Source organism: Amia ocellicauda, chromosome 19, assembly GCF_036373705.1.
Source record: "Amia ocellicauda isolate fAmiCal2 chromosome 19, fAmiCal2.hap1, whole genome shotgun sequence".
NCBI lineage: Eukaryota > Metazoa > Chordata > Actinopteri > Amiiformes > Amiidae > Amia > Amia ocellicauda.
In genome coordinates this window covers 21,998,877-22,021,212 of record NC_089868.1, presented here as the reverse complement: position 1 = coordinate 22,021,212, position 22,336 = coordinate 21,998,877, and the positions used below count along the sequence as shown (strand labels likewise).

Here is a 22,336-nt window from a genome sequence, read left to right as displayed (position 1 = left end):
TTACCTTCTTATTAAATATGGCACACAGCTAACATTCTCTTTTAATATTTTAAACTAGCCTCAATTGTAACATGTCCATTTATAATAAAACAGGTTAATTATTATCATACTATGAAGATTTGAGTTGTTTGGCATGTACCATGTATATTTAAGAGTGGAGGGGGAGAAATAAATTGAAGAAAATGACTTCTGTTCCAATAGTGATGGACTGAAGATTATAAATGCTGACACTACATTTAAGATTACATCCAAAGACCCCCAAAAAATAACAAATTAACTCGGGTCTAGTCTCGATATAAACAACATATCACACAATCTGATATAAAATTGTCTTTAATTTGTGATGTCTGTATAACATGACTGTACACTCCTAGGATGACCCAACCTTTACCAATCATAACGGGAAGAAAATTGAGTGTGTAGGATTTTATATTAAAATACACACAAAGGTCACATTTTTCCTATTTTTATATTTTAATAGTACAACCATGTAGGCTACTGCAAATAGTGCAAGTCTTTTCTTCTGAATAATGGCCCACAAAATAAAACAAAATAAATAAACTTGCCTGAAAATAATGATAGATTCAGTCATTCTATTTATTAGAGAAACAAAATAACCACCTGGCCAAAGCATGTTTTAAAAATGTTGGCACAAATGTCCACCTTTTCATGGAATCATCCTAATGCAAACGTGTGCTCCTGAGCATTCGATTAAGAATTTCAATCTTGAAGGCCAGTGCGAATTTCAGTTTCAGATGAAAAAGACCTGCTTCAGGTACTCACAGGTTTCTAACCATATGTTGTCACCACCTGCTTCATAGAAAAGCTAAATTTCACAGTCACAGTAAAAACTCAATTATCTATACTAAGTGATTTCACTAAAATTTTGTTTTAAAGAACCCGCATTCAGGCAATTTTTTTTTATTGATGTGAAATAGTCACACATTTATAGCCCAAACGCAGTTATCTGCTATTGCTGGCATAAACACTGGTCTTTGACGTACAGCTGTTATTTAATGCAGACTTTATTTAGTAGTATTTTCCAGTCACCAAAGGTATTTGCAATTTGAACAGCTGCACCTTTGAAAGATTTTTATGGCTTGGTTAAAACTTAATGACTACAGGGCAATTAAAGTAATTGATTGATATTTTTATGATGAGGTGGACATTGTGGAATATCAGTTTAGACATCAGGGTTACTTCAGTTAATCCTTTTCCAAACAACTAAATCTGTAGACTTCAGCTATCATGTACTTTCATGATAAAATGGATGTGGTGGCCTATATTAGCGTCAGTAACAAAATATTTCTAGCTATACAGTGTCTCCTTCAACTTAAACATTAATATCTTCACATTAGGCAGGGAAAAACAAAACAAGACATGAAAAGGAGAACCGCCTGAACCCCACAAGTAACATCCAAAGCTAGACCCATAATAATCTACACTCAATCCAGTTAAGACCATAGAAAAGAAACAAAAGCCTGAGTTTACTGGGGACTCGAAGCCAAACCCCAACCAGACTAAAATGTCTGATATCTGATTGTTTTGGCAAAACAATTTGTGGTTGTGGGGCTGTGTTACAGAGATATCAAAAAACAAGGGGGTAAACAAGCTAAAAGTGCAGTAAATGTCACAATATTATGGTCCCTGTAAAGTTACATTAAATTATTATTACTGAGAAAAAAGTAAACCCTGTCATTACTGCACATCCTGAACAATAAGAATTGCTTTCAAATTAACCTAATGCAGTTAATGAACAGTTAAAATGCGAGACCTCTTATGCCGCACACAATAGCTATGATCCCAACAGTAGGGTTCCTTCCAGACTCCTGCAATCAGCACATCTCTTCTAAGTTGCAATCAATAGCATCCTATCGCATACTTGAACCTCACATGCTGACCACCTGAGAAGATCTCATCCCTGCAGGAGCTGTCCGTTCCCGTCAGAACTTGTGAGCTTCAAGCAGAACTGGAAAACATCCGTCATAACGGGTCAACAAACAAGTGAACTGCAGAGCTGAGGCGGAGAAGGCTGCCAGCCGGAATCCTTGCCCGTCGTCGGTTTGCCGTTCCAATTCACAAAGGCGCGGCAGCACGATCCCGCATCCCAAACACTCCCCGCAGAGGCCTCTCTCATTTTGGTGACAGGGTGGGTCGCTGAGTCCTGGGAAACGAAGCCCTCGTGACTGACAGCGACGGGCAGAATTAAACTGTATTTACAAGGAGAACTGCATTATGCAAACTGTGTTGTACTACCAAAAAGCCCCCGAGAAATGCAAACGCAAATCTGAGCAACTGACTGTAAACGTCACCGCATGCAGTAAGGTAAAGAATAACTTGCATGGGAAAGTTGTCATGCCATTGCAATTTGAACCTTCTGGCCTTGATAGTGAAAACACTAGCAAATACGTCATTGCGATAATCAAGCCAGTGTATGCAACCTGTACATACAAAACAAACATACAACACAAAAAACTGCCAAGTCCAGGGTAATTATTATGTTTTTAAATGGTTTTATCTAGTTTATGATACAATTGAGCTTCCACCAACCATAGCATAAACGGGCCCCATCATGCCAGTCCAATTTTAAAACCAATTAACAGATAGTCAGTTTTGTCTGAATTTAATTTCAGCCAGTTTATAGTCAGCCTTGCCTGTATCTCAGTTAAATGCTTTAAGAGTATGAATAGATAGATCTGCCTGTCTGGGATGAGAACACGTCTTCAATAAACATGCTTCTTGCATGATCAGAGCACTCTCGTTCTCTGTAGCATCTGGTGTCCTTCAGAATCATTGCATCAACGTTGAAGCCAGGTCTGACCTCCACGTAAAGCTTAAACGTAAAGACGACCATAAGATCATGCAAAAAAATCGGAAGATGGAAATCATATAGGAGAATGTTATGACAGACTTGGGTAAATCATTTCAACACCTGACCTGAAGTCTTTCTCTGAGCAGACTTTGCACAAAAAACTTTGCTCTTTGATTTCTGAAGACAAAAGAATATCACAACCTCAATTAAAAAGTACCAAGATGTAGAGGAGCCAATTCTGAAAGTCAAAAATACAAAACCTACAGGATTTCACAGCACAATATGTTGCATGGCACCCACCTAATGGTTAAGCAGCCAGCCATGGTATGCTGGAAACTACCAACACATCAGGACTAACATTTTAGCTGTAATATTTAAGCTATAAACTTGAACCAAAATATACCATTCATTATACAATAACTCACATAAACAATCAGTTAGACATTAAATTGACAGTTAAAGCGGATATTTTAATCCATGTAGTTTATGACTGACAGGAATGTGGCCCAGGAGAGTACAGAGACAGGTAACATCTGCTTCCTTGGCAGATTTAACACTATTTAGCTGGTTTGGCAAAGGTCTGAAGAAATCTGTCTCGATACGGCAATGCCCAAGCTTGTAACTCAGACTCAATGTGCGCCACATACAAATTGAATTTTCGGAAAATGAGATTCTTTAAAAATAAAATCACATTTTTATGCATATCATCAGATGACATTTATTTCTGTCCTAAAAGAAAGCAGAAGAGAGTAACTCACAGCACTTATTATCTGAAACACTAAAATTGACATTAAACAATTAACTGCAGTTACAAAATAATTATTTTTAGAACCTTTAAGCACCTACTACAAAAATATATATATATATATATATATTATCTTCTGGAAAGTTCTTGATTTAATAGCAGTGACAGGTTAACAGGCTATTGGAAAACATGACTAGTCCACCACATCATGACAATGCATCTGTTTTTTCTTCTTTCAGAGAAACCCAAGTTGTCACAAGTCCTATCTTTATAAAAGTGATCACATCGAGCTGAAGAATATGCACATTTCCTGGAGGTGCTATAGCCTTCGTCTGTGTACTTCTCTACACAAAGGGCAGGTGAGCAGGCAGGCTGAAACCTACAACAATGAAAATGAAAATCTAAAGAAAGTGATTAGATTTCTTCTTAACATGCTCCAGATTGTAACAAAGCAGCAAACATGGCAGTCAATTACCATGTACCAACAAGGATTTGTACCAGGAAAACAGAAATGTGATAGTTGCACCTGACAGGCCACATCCCATGGCTATTGAAACAATGGGTTCAGTTAAAAAACTGTGGATTAGGTATTTAATCACTGATATGAGCTGCAGAGTTGAGGTAATATGCAAAATCTCTGCTGTGCGTATGGTCAACCAACTCCCTTTGGATTGCTAAAATACAGCGGATGGATGGGTCATTTTAAATCGTAGGATTTGCCATTTTTGTGGACACTTTTACATTGCTCCAACTTGTGAGCACAGTTTGTGCGTCCACTGAGTATATATGAAGATTGACAATACAGTGCAAAAGTTGTCTCAGACTGTGAAAACGTCAACATAAGCATCTTGGTCTGTACACTGATGTCGCAAGTCACTTTGAGAAGGCACTTGCATCACTGCCAATGCACACTGAAGAGGCAGTTTGGTCTATAAAAAGAAAAAAAAAACATGCTCCAGTATTTTATAGTACTGAAAACACTTCTTAAAAAGGAAATATGTCATCTACTCTGGGATATCTATGTGACTAGTCCAAAGTACATGTGAACTGGGTGACAGAAAGAGTAGTAAATATCCCTTCAAAGGTCTAACTTACAAGATAAGTGCAAGTGCAGGGCTGTGCAAGAGAAAGAAGCTGTCAATGCCTAAAGTAAATTGAAATACAGGACATCTGATATAGCATTTCCCTATTCGATTCAGGAAGTACTACAACATCACAGTGTATGAAATCTGCTCATAAAAATAAACTGTTGGTAAACTGGGGCAGTACTGGTGTAGATTAAAATAAGAGCACTATTTGCTGATAAAACCTGCTGTTTGCCTGTGACATGAAAATGCAATGCCACACTCCAGTTATTATCACCCTAGATCACAAGTTATTATTCGTTCTCTGCACTGAACGGTATAAAAACAAATACAAAAAAATGTCTCTTAGCAAAAGTTTAAAAGGGGCTGGTATGAAGGAAATGTGGGGATTAGTTTTACAACTGATATAGCCGAACACATTTATATTTCAGGATCAGCCTGTGTATAATTATAAATACACATATCACCCACTCCGTGTTATGCGCACAGCCAATAATAAGACTTCAGCCATCTTGTCAATGGAGACCACTGAAAAGGTGTTTTATTGCTAATTTTAATTTTATGGGTCACTTGCAACTTATAAATTGAAATTCAACACTTTCAAGCTCAAAGACATTTTGGCTTCTTTTAGTTACTCATAAATGGAAACGGCACTATAATGAACAAGAGTGTAGTGGAGTAACCGGTTTCCTCTCAGAATCTACAGGACGTCGTTTATGCTTTTTCACACCCTTCCAAGAAAAACAAACAAGCAGAAAACAGTCTTAAATAAGATTTAACATGCACATTTAGCATATACATATCACATACATTATGTGCAGTTACCTACAGTTACAGTGCATTTCTACAGATATTATTTACACTATACAGTATTTTAAATACCCCTGAATTGCAACTTTAGGTTGTAAAATATGTTCATCAGATCTAATTAAAGTTTTATCCATCAGAGACAGACAGCTTTTAAAACATTATACAAAACCACAATTACAGTGTCAAATCTCTCTTAAAATACAAGTAGTTTTGGAACGTACGAGAAGAAATACAGAATGATTTTATTTTGACTTGCTGTGAGTGAGTAAACGGTGTGAAGCCCAATGAAGATATTTAATGGCATAGCCTTTGTGAATTAGTTTTCACCGTCTCCATTTTGAAACTCAAAGTCGTACACAATGAATGACTAGCCTACACAACACACTAATACTGTGCATGAGCAGCATTTACTTCCCGTAATGTGATTAATCATGTCAGGGGAGCAGTTCTCCTTCTTTACCTTCCAGAGAAGAGAGACAATCTAACCCTTAACAGGTTCACAAATGCTGCATTACTATGTTCAGATAACCATTAAGTAAATTGACTGGTTATCTTCCGTGCATTGCAGTCTATACACTGTCGAAGAATGAATCCTTTGTGAATGCATGTAAAACCCAAGTTTTTTTATTTTCTGGCTGCATCTGAAGGATTTCCATCTCCAATAGTTCTCGATCTCGAGTCCTATGGGACAGCTAATATGAGGACATATTAAAATTACTTCCTGTCCAGAGCAATGTTTATAGGAGAAGAGTGGGCAGCACAAAACAACCTAGCGTGAGCAGATCTGAAGTTATTCAAACAAAATGACTCTGGGAGGAAACATCAGGAAATGAGAATTGGTACTGCAAGTTTAAAGGGGAAGTATGTTATCATAATATAGCTGTTAAGTCTTGCTCTTAACTTTTTATAACTAATATTATTAGGCTATTATTATCAGCAGCAGCACTTGGAAACAGTAAAGCATTCAGCTTTTAAAAGCCTCCCGTAAATACTGGATAATTCATTACAATTAAAACAATCTCGTTCTCATAAAACTTTACAGTGAAGTGAAAACACAATGGGAATAGGCTGTATAATTTGTATAACATGTTATTTCGGCAGAATAACATGCGTAAGTGGACATTTTAAACAACACTCGCCAGTTTTCGTGTGCTAAAGGTAAATATCCGATTCAAACAGAGCAAGGCGTAACCAAGGGATATTTAAATCGCAGACACCAAATTACTGCCATGCTGACATTCAGCCTACACAGACACGCACACATCTTTTAAGTCGTAAGCTCTCTAATTAAGAGCCACCCCACTCCTTTTGCAGTGCAGTTACAAGCACAATTTCAGGAAGTTTTAAATTTATCTGCACATGCTGGGGTTCTTCCATTTTTGTTCTTCTTTAATCTTTATGCACAAAGAAAACAACAACAAAATATAGCCATCATGTCTACAGCATTACAACACAGCCTGTATCTCGCCAAGAAGATATATAGGGACAACATAAATACGATAGGATTTACAATCACAACAAACGACAAATCGCTGTTAATAAAATGAAGATGGCAATCTGCAAGACTTTTCTGGTATAGAGTAGCAATACATTTGTCACTTCCAAGTTCAACACACATTGTTACTTGTTAAAAGCCATGAGTCACAAACTGAGACAATTATGGGTCTTGGTTCATGAAGGAAATTATAGTGTCACCTCAATATGTGCAATATGTACCAACTAGAAAAAACACGATCAGCTCATTTATCAAGGATCTTCGGATTGTTCAGTTCAGAATCAACTGTTCCAAACTTTATGAATTGCTAGTGTTAACGTAACTTCTCAGTAAATGGAAGTAAAATAACATCTTCCAGATACAGCTTATACTGTTTGTTTAACCATTTCTACTAATCTATTTTAGTTTGTATTACTAATATACAAGTAGAAACAGGAAATTGATTTGTTTTTGTTTAGTTTTTTTTTACATTTCACAACCACAAGCTCACACCAGATTAAGAACAGAAAACAATGTAGGCTAGACCTTTACAATAGCCACACCTCATATGTAGCGTTTTGTCTCCAAAAGTCCCTTTTAAGTCACCTCTGGCAGATCTACATTATTCACTGTATTACAGAGGAATGCATACCTTTTAATTGCAGATGATTAGTAGAATATGAATATTTGAGAACCAATGAAGAAAAAACTATTGTAGTAAAGCAGACTGGTCAGAAGCATGGAGGCTTAGGAACATACAGAACAGTGAGCCTTCACCATTTTTGTTTCATTTTAAAGAAGTCCATCATCTCTGTCCCTTGCAGCCTTAACCACTCCAGTCTGACACAGACATAACTCAGAACAACCAAAGTCTAAAAGTGTGCGTACCATATCTTACGACCTTTAATAGTAGCCATACCAGATGTAAAATTATGGCTAAAATACAGTTAAAACCAAAAACTTGACTGTAGAACAGAAAGCGAGAAATGGAGTCGAGAACGGACTTAGAGAGAATCTAACAAGGAAGTGAGAAAAAAATGTTTTTTGACTAGTTTCTTACTGTACCACAAGATTGTTGATAAAATGTTCAAATCAACTACTCTGGTTACAAAACTTTGTATGTCCATACAGGGTATAGTTTTTCTGTTATGCATTTTTGTCACAGGATTTATTTATCAAATTATCAAGTTATCCTCTGCAAATGAACAAAATGTATAGTATTACTGCACTGAACATAGCAGTTAACAACCTTCCGGTAAGATGCTGATTAAAATCAATATACAGATGCTGGAGATATGTTCCTTCCTGAGAGACCAACCCTGTGCTAAGCATGAAAGAGTCAATCACAAGAGTGCCACATATTCTTACTACGAGAATCGTTCACGACACGTTTAGGACTTGGTATGAGTTTCAAAACAGACAGCACAGCCATTTCTAGCCAGTCTGTAGAGCAACGTGATTCAAGTGTTTGTCCCTAAACACTTATATTTGAACTGTGCACAGACTGAATTCACTTGTAGCTGATCAGAAGTCAAGCACTTACTTCACATTTGAACTTTCTGATGCCTGTTTGTCACTTCTTGTGCTTTCATTCACAATAACACCACAGTGCAAGTTGCTTAACTAATGCGGTCTTGGGTCCAATTAAATGCTGAAGTACTTTGTGGTAATCATGGTCTATAATGCAACGGTCTGCAGAACACATGATTCATGACAGTATGTATAGAATAATATAAAAATGGAATGAATAAATGTATAAACAGCCTTGACACAATTTTCAAGGAATCATAAACAAATGTTTCTCATGCAAGAGTGAGACATACCTTCATTTTCAGAAGCAGGACATTGCACCTGTAGTACCAGATCAAATGTTCTTTCTGGATTCTCGCTGTCAAAATACAATAATAATTTAAAAATCCAGTTACTAATAAAGGCATGTGTCTGGGGTGTTGGAACATAAAAAACAAACATTTAAGCAGCATTGGCTTATTTCACCCATCCAATCTCCAGCCTGGAAGGAGACTTTCCATGGATCCAAAAGCAAAGCATGACGTTTCCCTGCTGCTCCTCATAAAGTCTCTATCCTTTGTAATCGCATGAGTTCTGGCTACAAATGAACAGGCAGCAGGAGTGATGTATGCCTGGCATGCAAAACGCTTCATTCATAAATCAACTAGCAAGGTTATTTATAGGCTTTGGGCCTACATCACATACACAGACACACACACACACACACATGAAAGAAAAGTCATGCATTTGCGCTTTTTGCTAGTGCTGCTTTGAAGAAATAGAGGCACTTCCTTGTACGTCTACAACAAGACGGCCAGATTTCAAAGAGCACAGACGTATACATTGACCGTGATTGATATTATTGCCGGAGAAACCCAGTAGTAGCATCGCACAGCACAACTCAGGACTTACTTTATTCTGCTGTCCATGGTTACAACATCTCGACAGCTAGACACCGGCTGGGGTTATGGCTGTCGGAGTCGCCGTGAATGCTCCGCCTCGCTGCCGCTTCGGCTCCAGGGTCTCGTCTCTTTTATTCTCCGTGCAAGGACAGCATTTCGGGCTGTTTTCGGTGGTGGTTTTTCTCTCTCTGTTCTGCTAAATCCCTGTTTCGCTTCCACACACTGCACCGCTGCCCCCAGAACCAGGAAGTGCACAAGCTGCCGCGGTGACGTCATCGCCAAAGCAGCACCTGACGTCGCGACGCGCTCGTCACCGCCGGCGGGGTTTGACTCATCCCGTCCCCATGAATCACCTGTACCAGCACAGAGCAAATGATTAAATAAGCACTTATTAAAACATATACAATGCATGCTTAAGAAAGACTGCATATGGATAAAAGGGTGGGGATGTTTTTCTCATTCATTTCTATTTCATTTATGGAGTTTATTTATTTTCCCCCAACAAAAGTGCTCCCCATTACTGTAACACACATTGTACACACATCAATCTAAACGAATGCCCTGATCTCGCACTACATTGTAGCCAAAGGTATTGTGTATATATGTATATATATATATATATATATATATATATATATATATATATATATATACACTCACCTAAAGGATTATTAGGAACACCTGTTCAATTTCTCATTAATGCAATTATCTAACCAACCAATCACATGGCAGTTGCTTCAATGCATTTAGGGGTGTGGTCCTGGACAAGACAATCTCCTGAACTCCAAACTGAATGTCTGAATGGGAAAGAAAGGTGATTTAAGCAATTTTGAGCGTGGCATGGTTGTTGGTGCCAGACGGGCCGGTCTGAGTATTTCACAATCTGCTCAGTTACTGGGATTTTCACGCACAACCATTTCTAGGGTTTACAAAGAATGGTGTGAAAAGGGAAAAACATCCAGTATGCGGCAGTCCTGTGGGCGAAAATGCCTTGTTGATGCTAGAGGTCAGAGGAGAATGGGCTGACTGATTCAAGCTGATAGAAGAGCAACTTTGACTGAAATAACCACTCGTTACAACAGAGGTATGCAGCAAAGCATTTGTGAAGCCACAACACGTACAACCTTGAGGCGGATGGGCTACAACAGCAGAAGACCCCACCGGGTACCACTCATCTCCACTACAAATAGGAAAAAGAGGCTACAACTTGCACAAGCTCACCAAAATTGGACAGTTGAAGACTGGAAAAATGTTGCCTGGTCTGATGAGTCTCGATTTCTGTTGAGACATTCAGATGGTAGAGTCAGAATTTGGTGTAAACAGAATGAGAACATGGATCCATCATGCCTTGTTACCACTGTGCAGGCTGGTGGTGGTGGTGTAATGGTGTGGGGGATGTTTTCTTGGCACACTTTAGGCCCCTTAGTGCCAATTGGGCATCGTTTAAATGCCACGGCCTACCTGAGCATTGTTTCTGACCATGTCCATCCCTTTATGACCACCATGTACCCATCCTCTGATGGCTACTTCCAGCAGGATAATGCACCATGTCACAAAGGTCGAATCATTTCAAATTGGTTTCTTGAACATGACAATGAGTTCACTGTACTAAACTGGCCCCCACAGTCACCAGATCTCAACCCAATAGAGCATCTTTGGGATGTGGTGGAACGGGAGCTTCGTGCCCTGGATGTGCATCCCTCAAATCTCCATCAACTGCAAGATGCTATCCTATCAATATGGGCCAACATTTCTAAAGAATGCTTTCAGCACCTTGTTGAATCAATGCCACGTAGAATTAAGGCAGTTCTAAAGGCGAAAGGGGGTCAAACATAGTATTAGTATGGTGTTCCTAATAATCCTTTAGGTGAGTGTATATACATCGATCAGCCATAACATTATGACCACCTGCCTAATATTGTGTAGGTCCCCCTTTGCCAAAACAGCCCTGACCCATCGAGGCATGGACTCCACTAGACCTCTGAAGGTGTGCTGTGGTATCTGGCACCAAGATGTTAGCAGCAGATCCTTTAAGTCCTGGAAGTTGCAATCCTCCATGGATCGGACTTGTTTGGCCAGCACATCCCACAGATGCTCGATTGGATTGAGATCTGGGGAATTTGGAGGCCAAGTCAACACCTTGAACTCGTGATTCATCAGACCAGGCCACCTTCTTCCATTGCTCTGTGGTCCAGTTCTGATGCTCACGTGCCCATTGTAGGCGCTTTCGGCAGCAGACAGGGGTCAGCATGGGCACCCTGACTGGTCTGCGACTACGCAGCCCCATACGCAACAAACTGCGATGCACTGTGTGTTCTGACACCTTTCTATCAGAACCAGCATTCACTTTTTCAGCAATTTGAGCCACAGTAGCTCGTCTGTTGGTTCGGACCACATGGGCCAGCCTTCGCTCCCCACATGCATCAGTGAGCCTTGGCCGCCCATGACCCTGTCGCCGGTTCACCGCTTTTCCTTCCTTGGACCACTTTTGATGGGTACTGACCACTGCAGACCGGGAACACCCCACAAGAGCTGCAGTTTTGGAGATGCTCTGACCCAGTCGTCTAGCCATCACAATTTGGCCCTTGTCAAAGTCGCTCAGATCCTTACGCTGCCCATTTTTCCCGCTTCTAACACATCAACTTTGAGGACAAAATGTTCATTTGCTGCCTAATATATCCCACCCACTGACAGGTGCCATGATAACGAGATTATCATTGTTATTCACTTCACCTGTCAGTGGTCATAATGTTATGGCTGATTTGTGTGTGTATATATATATATATATATATATATATATATATATATAATCATATTTATGTACACTTAACATTAACTCAATTACTTTTTTTAAGGGTATAGAGTAGACAATAGTGGAGACTGAGAAGTAGAAATGTATTCCTCCGAACATTGTTACTACATAGAGATCTATATCTATGGATGAAAAAGGCATTGCATTTAATAACAGACATTCTTTCACTTTTGTGTGTGAAATTAATTCAAATTCTTGACCTTTGCTCAGGCCATTTGATCAAAAATTGAACCGTCCTACTGAACGCACATTTCAAACACTATAGTTGTGGATACAAGGAGCCTTGGGCAAACAATAAGCAACCATCAAGGGCATGTATGGATTTTTTTATTAGAGAAAGGTTTACATTTGGGATTCAAATAGGTCCACTGAATAGGTCAACTCAATGTCAAACAGCTATAAATTACTGTATTTTCAGGAATGAACACAAACAGTATAGTATTTAGTAAATAGTGACCTTTAATCTGAAGTTCTGAATATATGGGTTATCCAACCACCTACACATATCAAGTATAACATCATCATCTTCTAACTTTAATCTGAAGTGTGTGTGAAACTTAAATTGGCACTACAGTATGTTATAATGTCCGCATATGAATCTATGATGTTCCTGGGAAATGTCCTTTTGTTGAGAAAATTAACAACACAATATTCACAAATCTTTTTTTATTATTGTGGGGGGGGGAAAGAATATTTAAATGTTTTTATTATAATTTGCATAGAAAAGATGCATACAAGTTTCAAATTCCACGTTAAAGTATGGGTTCTAAGTGTTCTTACAGGAGCATTTGTTAAAACAGATTTACCTTGGCATGGACAACTACAGAAATAAATCAAATGTACAGATTTCTGTGATGCAAAAAATAACAACAAAGGACTGCTTTAGTTTCAGTGCCTTTGTCACTACTACAGTAAAACCCCATAGCTGTGTTTGCCTTGTGCAAAGCTGTGGTTTTTCTTGTCTCACGAGAGTCTAACTGGCCATTAGCCAATTTCCTATAGGCAGACTGGAAGGTAATTAAGTGGCTGCAAACTGGGACATGCTGTTGCTAGTATTTACATGAAACGGGAATCCTAACTCTTTTGCCAACAATATTTTTTTCTCCTCTTTTTTAAACAGTTAGTCATTAATTATTTTATTGAGAGTGGTACACGTGTCCAGCCATTGTTTGGGTTATATTACCCAAAAATAGCTAACATAATATTTGATCTGATGGTTTTTATTTAGCAGCACTTATCTGAAATGTTGAGACTTCAGTAAGTGAGGTTCTTTGTATATTTGAGAATAGAGGAACTACACAGGTATTACAACAACTACGTAGGAAGCAATTCATAGTTTTCTGAGTGTTTCTCAGGCTGAATTCTCAATAGTTTAAAGTCCATAGACATAAACATGACCATAACCTCTAGCTTGACCCCAATAAAGGTGAAAACTATTGTTTAGAGTAAGTTCTTAATTTCCTGGGCTTCCAATGAGAATTGATTTTGTGTTGGCAAAAGGCAACAAATCATTGGATAAAATCACAGGAAAAATATAGCAAAAACACAAGCAACACAAAATGTAAAATTTAAAAACTGAACTGAAGCAAGCGTAATGGGCACAATATAAAACACACAGCCATACATTTGATATGTTCATGTTTTAATATACCTTGTCTTCTTTTTGCATATAGTAAAAGTATATTGCAGTGCACTGTATAGTACTTCAACTTCAATTCTGATACAGCTCTATTTAAAAAAAAAAAAAATCTGTCAGCTTCTATTAATCATAACAACATAAGCAAAGACTGCTTAGAGCCATAGTTACCCTTGAAAGAATAAAATTAATTGCAATTGTTCCTGGATCTGTGTAAGGGGAAAATAATAGTAATATACAATAAAATAGTTTTGCTGCTATTTCTTAAAATGAAATGCAGCCTGATCTTTAGTCAACCAATTTAATGGATTTGATTGTAATTTTGTAGACCAAGTATTAATAATCTAATCTATATATGTAGTTGTTGCTTTTCTCAGTAAGCTCAGTAATGTATGATAGTGTAGACTACACAAATACAGTAATGAACGTGTGTATATATGAAGATCCAAGCCAAATTATTAATATTGTTAAATTATAAATGATTTAGGTGTGAACATAAATAAATATAGGTCGATATTTTACTTTCCCTTGTATGCACAAAGACTGCACACAATTAAAAATGAATGCTTTCGTGTGAAGGGAATTCAATCAATCAATCAAGTTTTATTTGTATAGCGCCCTTCGCAGGGTAGCCACAGAGTGCTTTACAGCATGGTAAACATACAACAAATGTACAGCAAAATAAAACAGCACATAAATACAATAAAGTAAAATAAATATAGACATGTAAACAGTTTACATTATCTAAAATAAAGTAAGAATTGTGAGAGAAGTCAATGTTTCACATTTCACATTAAAAAAAATGATTTTGATTGGAAGCAGTGATGATAAAAGTCATGTCCTTTGTCCCATACAACATATTCCAATCTTATTACTTTAAATTAACAAGACTTATCAATTCCTACCACTTGCAAATCATGTTATAGTTCAAATTCTATACCTTTGTTTAAGCTTCCATACTAACCAACCTAGTTTGTATTGACATTATTCTGCATCAAAACAAAGTTCATTATCTCAAATGCCTTTATCTTAAAATAAAATGACATAATGGTCACATACAGCACCTGTCCATTCCCTGTAATGTAATGCTTACACTCCACTCCGTCTGCTGCTACAGTGCGGGCTTTTGCAACAGATTAAACGAGAGTCCTGGATATAAAGCTACTATAATACCGACTAAGCCCTGCTCTCACCCACTACGCTCACTGTATTCTGTATTCTCTTGCAAGGTGGTCTAAGCTTGTGTATTCGCAAAACAGTAACTGGTGCACACACACACACACACACACACACACACTGATTGACAAACAGAGAAACTGACAGACACATACACATAGAGCAGTGATGCAGTACTACAGTCTACAGGCCATTATGATGAGGCTGTGACATTGTTGTCCCCTACAACACAATTTGGTCCCCAAAGACACTTTTGTGCCTGACTGACTGATACACTGACTGGCTGACTGATACACTCGCTGCCTGACTGCCCGATAGACTTACCCACTGCCTATCAGGGAGTCGTATTAGTCTGCATGTGACTCTGCATGAGTCCTATTCCCCTGCAGGATTTTTATTTCTTTTTTTATAATTATTTCTATATATAATTTAGGTTCTCGCCAGATTTCATCCAGACATTCTGTGATACCATGACAAAAATAAAATAACATGTTGGTGGAGGGGGTTACACTTAAACATGCACAGGGTATGAATATTTTTAGATTGTGTATTTATTAAAAAAAATGAAATTGGTGTTTGGATTTTTTGTAATTATAAATATATGTATGACTAATTATTATTATTTTTTGAATATATTACTGACAGTCTTATTTATTTCCAATCTCTTGCTACATTGACTGCATGTACTTCAACAAAGATATATAGTAACGCCGGGGTGCAATACCGCTCCTGAACACCAGGGCACACAACTACACTGCAGTCACACAGGACTGGAAGTTTGTCCGGGAGTTAGACGGGAAACTAAATAAGTGATTCAAAAAGAGGTGTGATTGCATTAGTTACTAGCTATGGATTTCTAAATAGTTAAAATGTAACTGGACCATACAAGCATTGTAGGGTGCTGTGCATGCATATAACCGGGGACATACAGCCTACATGCATTGCACAGCAAACGTGCATACGTGATGTTAAAATCAATGAGACCAATCGTCTGCCAATACAGCAGCATGCATGCATTAGTGTGCAAATCTTTCAATATGACATCACTGCGTGCATCTGCCCGACACTGCAGCACGAAGAAGTGTTCAGAAGAACCAGCACCAGAAAGCGGTTCTCGGAGAAATGAGGGCAGCGACACAAATGCAGCTGTCAGCAGCGGCGGACGTCTTTCGGAAACATCTTTACCAGACACCGAGGAGAGGATCGCAAGAGCGCACCAGCAGGCCTGCGAGGTACGAGGCGCTTCCGCGTTGTGTCACCGTGTTTAGGGGACGGGCGGAGCCTGCAGCCCGGCACACTGGGGCCGGTGCGCGGCACAGCACCACTGAAGCGCAGGCTCTCTCTTCTGTTCATGTGCTTTATGAAGTGATTACTGATCAAATATAGTAGTCAAACTGATTTTCAAAAATAATGATTGACATTGTGGTTCTGATGTTAGTTAAACACACTTTATTGATGCATTTATGTATTTTAATTGTAATGCATGACACTACCGCTGCGGTTCCACAGATGAATACACCACCTCAATCCACGCAGGGTAAGCTTTTCAAAAGCGTTTAGTACTTTGAGACAACGCCGCATCATTTCAAAGTGCCTAAGGGCTTTCCACAGTAATGATTTATCTTGTTACAGCGTATTGCAGTTATATAGCAAGTCTACTGAAAGACTTCAGAAATGTAGTGTAGCACGGTGGAAGAGGCACAATGCACAGACAGTGCCAGCTTCACTATGGAAAGCCTATCTGAAATGACAAGGCATGCCACAGAAAAGCCCCAGGCCTTTCTTCCATTCTAGTTTGTCAGATCAGAAACTGGTGTTTCTTTTAACCAAAGGCTCTTAAATGTCTACCAAAGTATGAGCTCTGAAATGTTCAATTTGACCACATGTAAAACAAACACCACTTATGTCTAAACCTAAGTGCCAACCGTATCTTAGTAGGTGTCGGCTTAACCCTTCAAGACACCTGTAAAATAGCCAACCAAAAGCAATGCTTACATGCCAGGATTTCCTTGTCCATTTTAGTTTTTCTGCCAGGCAAATACAAAAATACAGACTGTGTTGCCAGAAAGCATTGATGCCACTAATGGACCTCAATATATATTTAAAGGCATATTAGAACCCATCTGTTTTGAGCCACATACTTATCTGAATGAAATCTGTCAAAATACACATGCTATTCTGTAGAAACATATCAATCAAGATCAGATTGTTCATATTGAATTACATGATAGGAGTATTGGCTTTATTTCTTTGTAGATTTATTTAAATGAAAAGGAAATATTCTACATCAAAGATTATAAACACTTTATTTGTACCAGTTTTTAAATTTTAAATTTTTAGTTTCAAGTTTGAGCTGCAATGTTATTAATTAAAAATTGATAATTAAAACCAAATCATGTTCTGGCATAATTCACATTATCAGGTAATATTGTATACATGTTTGTGGTTCTGGTTTAATCTCACACTACATTTACAAGTCCTATTAGTCCAAATTGAGATCTGAGCTTTGAAAAAAGCGATAACCTTCATGGCAGCTTTATATAGGAGTCTCATTCCATTCATATTATCAAAAGGGCACTGAAAAGATGAGCATAACAATTATTGTAAAGCAAATCACACAACTTATTTTAAGGACATTTCAATGCATGCATCCTTTGTATCAATCATACAACTATTAGATGGACAATGAATATCATTAAAAACTGTGAAGTAGCCTATATGAAATCAGTTGAAAAATAATGTAACATTTCAAACTCCTTAAATGTTTATATATAATTAATGTTAAATTGATTTAACATGTATACTAACCATTGTAAAATAAGCTTGTATTTATTTTAATATGTCTGTGTTTCTAGGCAAGCCAACAAACATATATAGACCCTGTTACCGGCTATGTGGTATTTACCAAATACGCTCATCTTCAGAGAGGGAAGTGTTGTGGCAGTGCCTGCAGACATGTAAGTGGGCAGATGTTACTGCACGATACCCCACCTGCTCTGGACATACATGTAGCAATAGAAAAATGTAACCTATCATCCCCTTTTATATTAATGACTGTTTAATTGGTTTAATTGACCTCACAAATACCTTTGAGTAATAGTCTTGATCTGCACATGCATTCCACCAACTAGTTGTGATTAAACACTATGATGACTAGGTCTTTCCACCATTTTGAGCTTGGCTATACATCCATTCTTCACAACAGTTTACCTGCTGCATATTAGCAAAGTGTGAAAAGATCCCTCCAGGCAAAATGGGACTTACATTTAAATGAAATCCTAATTTGTGTTCTTAGAAATAATTTTGCAACCAACTTTTAATTTTCCTGCTTTTCAGAAAATACTATTTAATGCTGTGTTCGCACAACAAAGTTTTAACAAGGAAACTCATGTCCAATAACTACTTTAAATGTAAAACTTGTGTTAATGTAGACATGGATATATATGTGTAATTTATTAACCAGAATCTTGTACTAAAACAATGTAACAACTGTATGAACAGTGTTTGTATTTTATCACCTGGATGTATCTTTTTCATGTTCATGTTTTTGATGTGACATTGTTTTGTTTTTTTTGTTAACTTGTTTTTTTTTCATTTCTTTTAAGTGTCCATATGGCCAAGTCAACGTCAAGGACCCAGTTCAAAGGAAAACATTTAATTCTGTATTTTATGTGTAGTAGTTAAGCTATGTAATTTTCGAAAGAAGAAACTCCAGAATATATCCCATCAGTACTAGACATTATAAAACTGTAAGCTAGTGTATATTGTGCTCCTGCTGTTTTGAAAAATGCAGTTTCAATATCAAATGTATTACTCACGTGTATTGTAAACTGACAGATTTATTGTATAATCATATATTTTCTTAGTACAAGTGCTTTGCAAAAAAGAAGTTTACAATCTTGAAAAAATAAAAAGACATGTATTCCAAAAATCATGTGCATCCGTGAGGTTTTTTTTTAATATCCAAATGTCATGCTTCCATTCCAGTTGTAAACTTTTATATTTTTTACCTCCTATAGAAAATACAATATAATAATTTTGTAGTACTCTTTTTTTATGACTTAAACATAAACGAACCCATCAACCGAACACAAACCATATGGGGAGACCTATCTTATTGCTGTCTCGGCTATTGCAATCCCATCAAATTTATGATTAGGGAGAAAAAAACTCTGTAATAATCTCTTGGAATGCCTTCTAACTTCTGTTGCTTATTCAGCAAAGATAACATTCCTCACCCAGCCTGTCATCATTACTCACAAGGCTAGTCTTCTCAGGATACCCCCTTTCACCAAAAGGAGAGTTTCAATACAATGTGTTTTACTATAACCTACTGACAAAGCAGTAATACTGTTTTTATCCCTAAGGGGTATCTGTTTAGCTCACTTTCTCTATTCATAACAAAGCTGTGTCTCTGACCTGCCACCCCACCGCCACCCCTCATGGTATTTGCCAGCATTTATTTCAGGTAATCTAGAGCTTTATAGAGGAGTAAAGACTTCAAATAGTCCTAACATGTGCATATATTGTAATAATACCTGTAGTTTAAAATTCAGTGTCTGTTAGTTATAAATGTATAAAACTGAATATGTACTGAAAAGGGCACAGGACTATGCCCTTGGGTTATTCCTCCGAACCTGCCACACGTACAGTGATATATCCTGTGTAGCAGTCTATGCTGGCTGAATGAGTGAATGTGTTTGTGGCAGAACACTGTCACTGCTGCCTACTGGCCTGGTCACAATTCAATGTCAGGTGGGTCCCAAGGCAATTGCTTGCTGATCAGTAGCGAACACTTGTAAACATCTGCAGGAATATTCATGATCACCAGAGAGCTGAAGAGGACAGGTTTCTGGGATGCATAGCCAGTACAGATGAAAAGTGAATTTATTGTCTTGAATTGTGAATCGGAGCAACAGAGCATGCAGGAACAACATTCTACAGGAATGGGCGAAGGTGTCATACTCATCAAATACCTGGTCTACTAGCGAGGGGTGTTCTTTTTGCCTAGGGACTTATCTGTCACATTAACTAGATGCATTGCCATTCATTGCCTCCCTTCTTTCAGTTGACCATGAAATAGGCCAACTCATCTCTACAGCTTATATTCCAGCCCTGGAGTAGTCTGAATATTTTCAGCAGTTGATGACTTTTAAATTCAAACACTGCACAACAGCCAGGTCTTGGCAAAACACATTGCATAAGACCAGTCGCTAAGAAATAAAAGGTGTCCTCTCGGTATCCCTTGTTGTCGATAGTCTACGCATTCTAACATTTAATTGGATAAGCATAAATGTAAATGCATATATTTTCTGTTTCAAAGCATTTCATGAAGGAATGATACAATTTAAAAAACAACTGCCCAGAGTCTCAAACTGAAATGGCAGGAAATAGTATAGTGTTACAAACCAATTTCTAATTATACATATATATATATATATATATATATATATATATATATATATACTGTATGTGTGATACAGAGCATTGTTTTAATGAAACATTGCAAGCTGTCAGTCACCAACTATCTGCAAACATGTATCCTTTATTTATCTCTGCACCCACACTTGATGTCTACCAAATTATCATTCTTACTATCATCTATCTATACATAGATATATAGATAGATAGATATACACACTGATCTTCAGTCTCATGTATATTATGCATTAATTAATGAAAACATAGTCAGCAATTTATTGAAATTAGAAAGACTTTCTTTTTATTTGATATAATTTCAAATATTACAACAATACACACAAGGGTTTGTATTAAAAGGATTAATAAGAGAAATTTTGCAAATTATCAAAATATTGTTTTACTTTGCAAAACATATTTACCTCACTATACTACCAAGGAATGGATGATGAACCAAAAAAAAAAAAAGATAAACTGCTACAAAACTGCTTGAGACTGCTCTTACATGAGGCAGTTTTCCAGCACGTTACGCAGCTGATTTGATTTGAGGGACAGCAAATTCTTTACTTTAGATCAGGTCATCAGCACACATTTGAAAGTGCAGGGGCCATATTGATTACCTGTTCAACACCAAGATGACTGCTGCTTGCACCATCATCTCGATGCACATGTTCATGAATCACCACGAATAATTACTAAACATGGTGAAGGACCCACTCTCACATGACAATTTCTCACATTATTTTATTTTGTACACGATTCTGTACTTTTACTGTGTTATGCTGTATGTTTTACTTAGGGAGAACTCACTCAACCTGCGATACATTAAATGTGATCCCTGGCATCCACAAATGTCCATCTTTATACATTGTGCTCTTCTTCAGCTGTATCAATGCCAAGAGGCAAAAATACTTTGTAGCCACCTTCTTCAAATGTGCATTTCTGCATGCCCTCAATTCCTCCAGGGATGTATCAGTAATCACTTCGGTATCTGCAGTATCACTCCAAGTCTGAGCTGGCTCTGACACTTTATGAATTACAAAAACCAGAGCATTCAGACCAGAGTTTATCAGATCTGACAGAGACTCTTGCAAATGCTACTACTTAATACTACCATACAATGAATAGTAGTCTTCATTTCATAGTCATTAAGTCACAAGATGAAAAAAAATAAAGACCATGTATTTTTGTCCTTTGCATTTGGTTTAATCAAATCTGCCATCTGCCATGCTTATAAACTGCAAGTCTTCTGCTTACTCTGCTTATTAATATTATTCCATTCCCACAATCACTAAGTCCTCCCACCACTAGACATACCAAACTCTGCAGAGTGATTCTAACTTATACCAAATGGGTTTCATGTGCTTTTTAGCCAGATTCTTATTATCAATATAAACTATCATAATAACTGATCATACAGTGAAAATAGTCCACAAGGTTAAATAAGCCATTTACATCCCTTAATATTTACATACAAGCCCAATGAGTAAGCTGCAAAATTGGGATACGCAATCAAAAAGTATCATACGTGACCACAAAATAGCATATGGGTGTAAAAAAATGCCATAGAAGATTTAATAGTGTCATATGTGACCAAGAAATGTCATACACATACATCAATTTTCATACAGGTCTTGTAAAGTGTCACAGATACAATCTTGGACACTTTTATACTACTGCTACTAACCTAGTTACTATCACATATGACCACTTATGGATAATACTCCTAAACTAAATTGTACTCCTAACCTAAATTGTACTACAACTGCTTAGACTAATCTACTGACATAGTCCATTACATTATTTATTATTTACATCACGGGTCTGGAAACAAAATAGCCTTTAATCCTCATTAAAGTGATGGGGCTTAAGGTTATCTCATGGTTGACTTTGATTATAAGACTAGACTGAACACCACAGAGCTTGCAAAAAGCACCATCAGATGTTTTAGGTCCAC

The 22,336-nt window shown here is 37.5% G+C and overlaps 2 protein-coding genes across 3 annotated transcripts in view; one reads left to right on the top strand and one right to left on the bottom strand.

Moving 5' to 3' along the window:
* The window catches only part of dennd1b (DENN/MADD domain containing 1B), a 90,118-nt gene extending 80,521 nt beyond the window's left edge, over window positions 1-9,597 (bottom strand). For both annotated transcript variants that reach the window (XM_066692506.1, XM_066692507.1), the window contains exons 1-2: window positions 9,348-9,597; window positions 8,750-8,814 (exon numbers count right to left, since the gene is read on the bottom strand). In XM_066692506.1, coding sequence (XP_066548603.1) covers window positions 8,750-8,814; window positions 9,348-9,364 — 82 coding nt within the window. In that variant the 5' untranslated portion in view covers window positions 9,365-9,597. The remainder of the gene's footprint in view (window positions 1-8,749; window positions 8,815-9,347) is intronic.
* A 6,095-nt stretch (window positions 9,598-15,692) lies between these two features.
* c19h1orf53 (chromosome 19 C1orf53 homolog) lies at window positions 15,693-18,886 on the top strand. The gene is made up of 3 exons (XM_066692339.1): window positions 15,693-16,193; window positions 17,817-17,918; window positions 18,567-18,886. Exons 1-3 carry the CDS (start codon window positions 15,927-15,929, stop codon window positions 18,636-18,638), a joined length of 441 nt encoding a protein of 146 aa, XP_066548436.1. The 5' UTR covers window positions 15,693-15,926; the 3' UTR covers window positions 18,639-18,886.
* The last annotated feature ends 3,450 nt before the right edge of the window (window positions 18,887-22,336 follow it).